The sequence below is a fragment of the Poecilia latipinna genome, unplaced genomic scaffold (assembly GCF_001443285.1).
Source record: "Poecilia latipinna isolate Pla-1442-1.1 unplaced genomic scaffold, P_latipinna-1.0 Scaffold5241, whole genome shotgun sequence".
Taxonomy (NCBI): domain Eukaryota; kingdom Metazoa; phylum Chordata; class Actinopteri; order Cyprinodontiformes; family Poeciliidae; genus Poecilia; species Poecilia latipinna.
This window is the reverse complement of record NW_015117857.1, coordinates 1-5,739: the sequence shown is the minus strand read 5'-3', so window position 1 is coordinate 5,739 and position 5,739 is coordinate 1. Positions and strand designations below refer to the sequence as shown.

General features: G+C 42.0%; 1 protein-coding gene across 3 annotated transcripts; it reads left to right on the top strand.

Annotated features, from left to right (window-relative positions):
* The first annotated feature begins 256 nt into the window (after positions 1-256).
* Positions 257-5,617, top strand: slc25a3b (solute carrier family 25 member 3b). 3 transcript variants are annotated; one of them, XM_015026699.1, is made up of 5 exons: positions 257-366; positions 773-929; positions 3,531-3,655; positions 4,039-4,218; positions 5,404-5,617. In XM_015026699.1, the coding sequence occupies exons 2-5, from the start codon at positions 788-790 to the stop codon at positions 5,587-5,589; spliced, it is 633 nt and encodes a 210-aa protein (XP_014882185.1). In that variant the 5' UTR covers positions 257-366; positions 773-787; the 3' UTR covers positions 5,590-5,617. The 3 variants fall into 3 exon arrangements, with proteins under 3 accessions (XP_014882185.1, XP_014882184.1, XP_014882186.1); XM_015026698.1 differs by lacking the exon at positions 3,531-3,655 and adding an exon at positions 1,349-1,473; XM_015026700.1 differs by lacking the exons at positions 257-366; positions 3,531-3,655 and adding exons at positions 551-636; positions 1,349-1,473.
* The last annotated feature ends 122 nt before the right edge of the window (positions 5,618-5,739 follow it).

The window sequence follows — 5,739 nt, the reverse complement described above, 5'->3', positions numbered from 1 at the left end:
CCCCCAATTTTTATGACTTTTATTTTATTTTATTTTATTTTATTTTGCATTTTGCATTTTGAACATCCTGGATGATAAGAGACTAACTTTGTGGGGACATAAGCCAAAGTGCAAAGCCAATCCGTTTGAAAGTCATTCTGAGGTCGCCAGAAGAACCGCCCTAATTCTGTCAGCGCTGTTCTGTGATTTGTCCAAATATTATAAGCGACATATATGTACCGTTGTCCTATTGGACAAAGAAGAGAGCGATCACGCCCGGAGGGTTGATGACGTCATGAAAGGACAAATTGATTTACCGCGAGGTCATCAAGTCTCTCCGAGCAGCCGGCTGCGGAAAAGCGGAGGCGCCATCTTGAGACACTGAAAGTAAGTTTATTTGTTATAAATCCTTTATATTAAATAGAACATCAGTACTTATTACGGGAAGAATAATAACTGTGTTTAGTGTATTCGAATTATGTGTGTGTATGTGTGAGAAGAGGGGGACTTAAAAGGGGACTATAACCTTGGTCAGCCCCATTGAGGTAGCTTAGCCTATCCTTTACAGTAGTTTAGTCTTGGCCTGAATGAGGAAAAGACAGGCCGGTATAAATTTGCAGACAAACCGACGTTATATCCATTTAAGTCAACATCCAAGTACGTATACGCTGCATTGTTAAGTACGATGTATATTTCATGTCCCAATGACTTTGTATCACTTGCTTTTGGTTGTCAGTGAAGGATTTCATTACTAGTTAGCATAAGCTAATGGTTTGCATTTTGATCTCTGTAGCGTAGCTCCGCCACCATGTACCCGACTTCTCTGACGCAGCTGGCAAGAGCCAACCCGTTCGGCGCCCCTCTGTTCAGCCTCCAGAAAGTGGAAGAACCCCAACAGAGCCTCAATGGACAACGGCCTCGCAGACTGGCAGCAGCTGCAACAGCAGACGGTAAACCGGGTCGTTAGCAGCAGAGCTAACTGTAGCCACGCTAGCTATAGATTTGCCCTGACAAGACGTAGTTTATTATGTAGTCTAATAATGGTCTCTTTATTTACTGATTATCTAATGCCCAACTTCTGTTTTACTAGCCTTAAAATAATTAAATGTTTAATTGTTGGAGCAATTTGCTATCGGGCCTCTTCTGTGGCCGGCTGCATGCCGAGGACAACGAAGGACAAATGACTGTAGGGGCTGCAAATTACTCGTATTTACTCGTAGTTTCAAGTACTGTAGCAGATGACAAGGGTACATGTACAGCATGTTGACCTCATGTCCCAAACACGTAATCAGGTGTATTGAATTCTACTTTGTTTCCCCTTTCTGAGCAGAAGTGCTCAATTTTTAATACCTCACCTTTGTTTCTTCAGAGGGAGACAGTTGTGAGTTCGGCTCTCAGAAGTATTTTATCCTGTGTGGTTTTGGTGGGATTCTGAGCTGTGGCACCACACACACAGCTGTTGTTCCCCTCGACCTGGTCAAATGCAGAATGCAGGTCTGTTGCAGTAGCTCGATCTATTTTTTTTTCTTTTTTCTTTTGAATGTAACTTCATCCCCGCCAGTCCTCCTCCTTTCTGTTAATAAGCATTAATCTGCATGGTGGAGGTTGTTTTTGTTTTAATTCCGATCACATTTTGTTGATGTGACAATATCACTGCATGATTCCATAAAACCCCGTGTTCCACTGCAGGGGTCAGTGGAGCCGACCCGTTTAGAAAGTGTAGGAATTTCCACAGTTTGTCACTGGCAAGTATGTTTTGAAAGTGGAGGTAATTACATATGTAAGGAATAAAAACAAACATACAATTTTCACATGGATAGGTAAAAGTTGGTATGGGACAGCACACTGGATTTCTTTCTGGTAAAAAGAGAGGCCAGATTGAGACTTTTAACTGCATGCCATGCAGGTGTTTTTTGTTGTTGATTTTTCTCGGTGAACTGCAATATCATTAAACAGTTAAACTCAATTATTTAAACATATTCCCCACACTGGCATATTTACTTATTCTTTAGTGATTCTCACTTGATGTTGAAACTCCAAACTTTGTCTCTCTTGTTTTTTATGCTTGTGGTGAGAGGCTTGTGCCTGGTGAGATGCAGGGTGTATCCTGGACACATCTCCAGTCCATCTCAGGCCAACACTGAGACCCAGGACACACAATAATGCATGCACATGTTCATGCCCAAGCATGCAATTTAGAGAGAACTGCTTAAAATTGATGAGAGAAAGAACTCAAGAATAAAAGGGAAAACATGGAAACGTGATGCAAAAAGAGCCTAGGCTGAGATTCAAGACCTTCTTGCTGCAAAGTTTCCCACAGAAAACCCAAGTCTGGGGTAGGGCAGTCCACCAGCAGTCTGCTGTGTTTTTGAGTTAAAAAAATGTTGACAGAAAATATGACGAGGTAATGTATCTGTTATGGATGACTAAAGATTCATAGGGAATAATTAGTGATTGTGTTAGTTTCCTAAATCCTACAGTTTTTAGTGCTGTGAATTGCACTACTGTGATTTGCTGATAGGTGATTTACCCAGTGTTTGCAAGAAATTCTCTGGACAAAAAAGGGCTGTGACATGGACTGGTGTGGCTCTTTGGTCTGGTCCCAGTACTTGAACTGCACCCTACGCCCCTCCATTAAGTGTGGACTCACTCGACATGCACAGAAGAGTTCAAGTGCGCAGGTTCTAAGCGTGCAAAAATTTGACAATTGGGACAGTACGCCTCTGTGTCGTAACTTCAACATCCAAAAATCTATTCAAGCGAACAGTCTAGGCATTTTTGCTTTCCAAAGTCATTAGTGGAGATATTTGACTGTTCAAATGTGTTTTATGACTTGCTGAATACAGAGCAAAATTTGATTTAATTGCACACATTGCTCTGCTTGTCTTCACCTTAATTTTTTAATTGGAGGCTTTAATGTCTCATTCTAAATGGCTGGTCTTCTGGATAACCTTCCCTAAGTTTGAGAAGGCCAAATGAACAGAAATGCATTTTTAGTTTTTATTACTGTGTGGACTTCATGTAAATGATTAACTGAAATGACAGTTTAGCTAATATTCTAACTTGGTGATACAGCTAAATCTACATAAAACATTTTAATAAAGCAGTTTTTAGTTCGGAATGAACTAAAACTGTACACACTGCTCTTTTGAAGGACCTGTTCAGTTTGTCTGAGAAGAAAACAACGGCTACATTTTAAGTTGGCAAACAAAGACTGAATTGATTTAAAGAACAATAAAGTTGAATCTCCATGGTGGTTGATTCTGTAAAGTGATGATTATGTTTTGTTTGGTTTTTTTTATGTTCTTTTGAGTGATCCTAATACACATTTGCATGTTGGTGGCAGAGTTTATGCTGGAAGAGTCCTAGCACTGAGCTCATACATTGATGGAAGCAATGATTAGGAAAGGTCTCCTGCTGGTTTCACAGCAGCAGTTTCCCAGCTGCTGTGACTCTTCCATCATAACCCTGTATATTTTGTGATTATTTTTCCTGTATTGCATGTGACCTGGCATGCTGCATGTGTGTCGTGTCCCTCCTTTGTACCACAGAGGATGTCAGCTGCGAGTTTGGCTCCTCCAAGTACTATGCCCTGTGTGGCTTTGGTGGTATCCTGAGCTGCGGCATCACACACACCGCAGTGGTGCCCCTCGACCTTGTCAAGTGCCGTATGCAGGTGTGTATGGGAACAAAAGCTAACCATTGGGAAATGAACGACTTCCCCAAGTGTTCAGTAATGTAAGCAGATTCTGCAAAACTTTGAGATGTAAGAGACCCCACTCACTTCAGAATGTAAGTCAGATTTATATAAAAGCTGACAGTGAATTTAGGATTAAATTGCACTGATTTTATCAATGTTGTAACCATGATTGGCAGTTTTCATCCTTGACAAACAAATTTGTCTCAGTAAGACATGGTGGGAGAGCTCAAGGCATGTGGGACTTCACGGCAACACTTGCCTGTGACAGCAGGTTCCAAAATAGAAGTACTTCATAATGATTTCCGAACGTTTTCTTCCTATTTTGCCTTGGTGATCACTGTATCTCTTTTTCTCCTTAGGTGAATCCAGATAAATACAAGAGCATCGGCAATGGTTTTGCAGTGACTATCAGGGAGGATGGTGTGAGAGGTCTAGCAAAGGGCTGGGCCCCTACTTTCATTGGCTACTCCATGCAGGGACTGTGCAAGTTTGGCTTCTATGAGGTCTTCAAGATTTTCTACAGCGACATGTTGGGGGAGGTGAGTTCAGCGCGGATGGGGGCTCACAGTTCTGACATCTGCTCCCTTCACCCAACCTCTCACGTCTCCTTCCCAGATACTATGGCTGTGACAATTCATTGAATGATTCGAATACCTCTATGAAATCCTTGAGGCAAATTATCTGCCTCAAACCTTCACTAGCTTGTTTTACTATTTAATGCCCTGTGGTTTGGCTGGATAATTGTATTTTTTGTCAACATTCACACTTCTGCCAATAAGTTTTTGATGAATGCTAAGTGCTAATAGCATAACATATTGTGACCAAGCGTCATCTTTTCCCCGGTCCAGGTTCTTGACATTTTTTGGGCCATCCTTAAGTGGACTGTCTACTGAACAGCTGGTTTGGAGAGAACGGCGGCTGTATGAATACAGGTGGAGCGGAGGCAAACCGCTAAGGCACATGCAGTCAGACAGAAGGCAGGGGGCTGCGCTCCAGCACCGTAGCTGATGCTTAGCTTCAGTGTAGTTTTGTAAATGAACCAGAAAATAATTTTCCTACCACCCTGGTCATAATAACTGGGTGACGGAGCGCACCATGGCGTTTACGTAGCTGGCCGGTGTTTCTGTGTTTGACGAAGGTGACAAAGATCTCTTGTTCACCTGGATACAAAAGCTATCCATGTGAACAAAACAAAGTGAGTCTATTAAATTGACTGAAGATGAACACAGAAACTAAAAACTGGAGTTTTTTTTGTGTCTGTGTCTTTGTCAGCATGCTGTTTAATTATTTCCTAAGCTACAGTAAAGTAATTGTAAGGAATGAAAATTTGGGCCAGTATTAATACTTCTGTTATGGCAGTATTTACAGGTATTTTACTTTATAAAGTTTTTTTTATTAGATTACTCTATTAATCAACAGAATAATTGATTACTCAATTACTGAAATAAGTACGGTGGCCACTGTTAAAAAAGCAAGCTCAGCCAATCACCTGTTGATGCATTTATCCAAACACCCTGCATGTAGTGCAGATATACACACCTTGATTTCATTTAATGTGAAAAAGGGTTGATGGGTAACCCTCTCCACAGGTTATCCCTGAATCTGGGATAACCTCTCCAATCTTAATTATGGGGATCAACAAACATTTTACTGGTCCTTAGCTTTAAACATGCAGCTGACAGCTGAAGTTGATTATATTGTCATCTTGTGGTCTCACCAACCAGGAAAATACCTACCTGTGGAGGACATCGCTGTACCTGGCTGCTTCAGCTAGTGCAGAGTTCTTCGCTGACATTGCTCTGGCTCCCATGGAGGCTGTGAAGGTTCGAATCCAGACTCAGCCCGGCTACGCCAACACCCTCAGACAGGGCGTCCCCAAGATGTTTGCAGAGGAAGGACTCTGGGCGTAAGTACACACCTCTTCTTTGGTGAGAACACTTCTTCTTCAGTTGGAATATGTGGTCACAGCACGCTCCTTAGATCCACCTCTGGAGGGCGCTGCTCTGTGAGCAGAGCTCCTCAGCAGCTTCCTGGCTGTACAGTTGGAGGTGCTTGAGTCA

Excerpts from the sequence above, each read along its gene's own strand:
- slc25a3b (XM_015026699.1), top strand. The coding sequence starts at position 788 with ATGTACCCGACTTCTCTGACGCAGCTGGCAAGAGCCAACCCGTTCGGC. Across the intron at positions 930-3,530 it reads AGCAGCTGCAACAGCAGACG|AGGATGTCAGCTGCGAGTTT; the intron begins GTAAACCGGGTC and ends TTTGTACCACAG. Across the intron at positions 4,219-5,403 it reads ACAGCGACATGTTGGGGGAG|GAAAATACCTACCTGTGGAG; the intron begins GTGAGTTCAGCG and ends CTCACCAACCAG.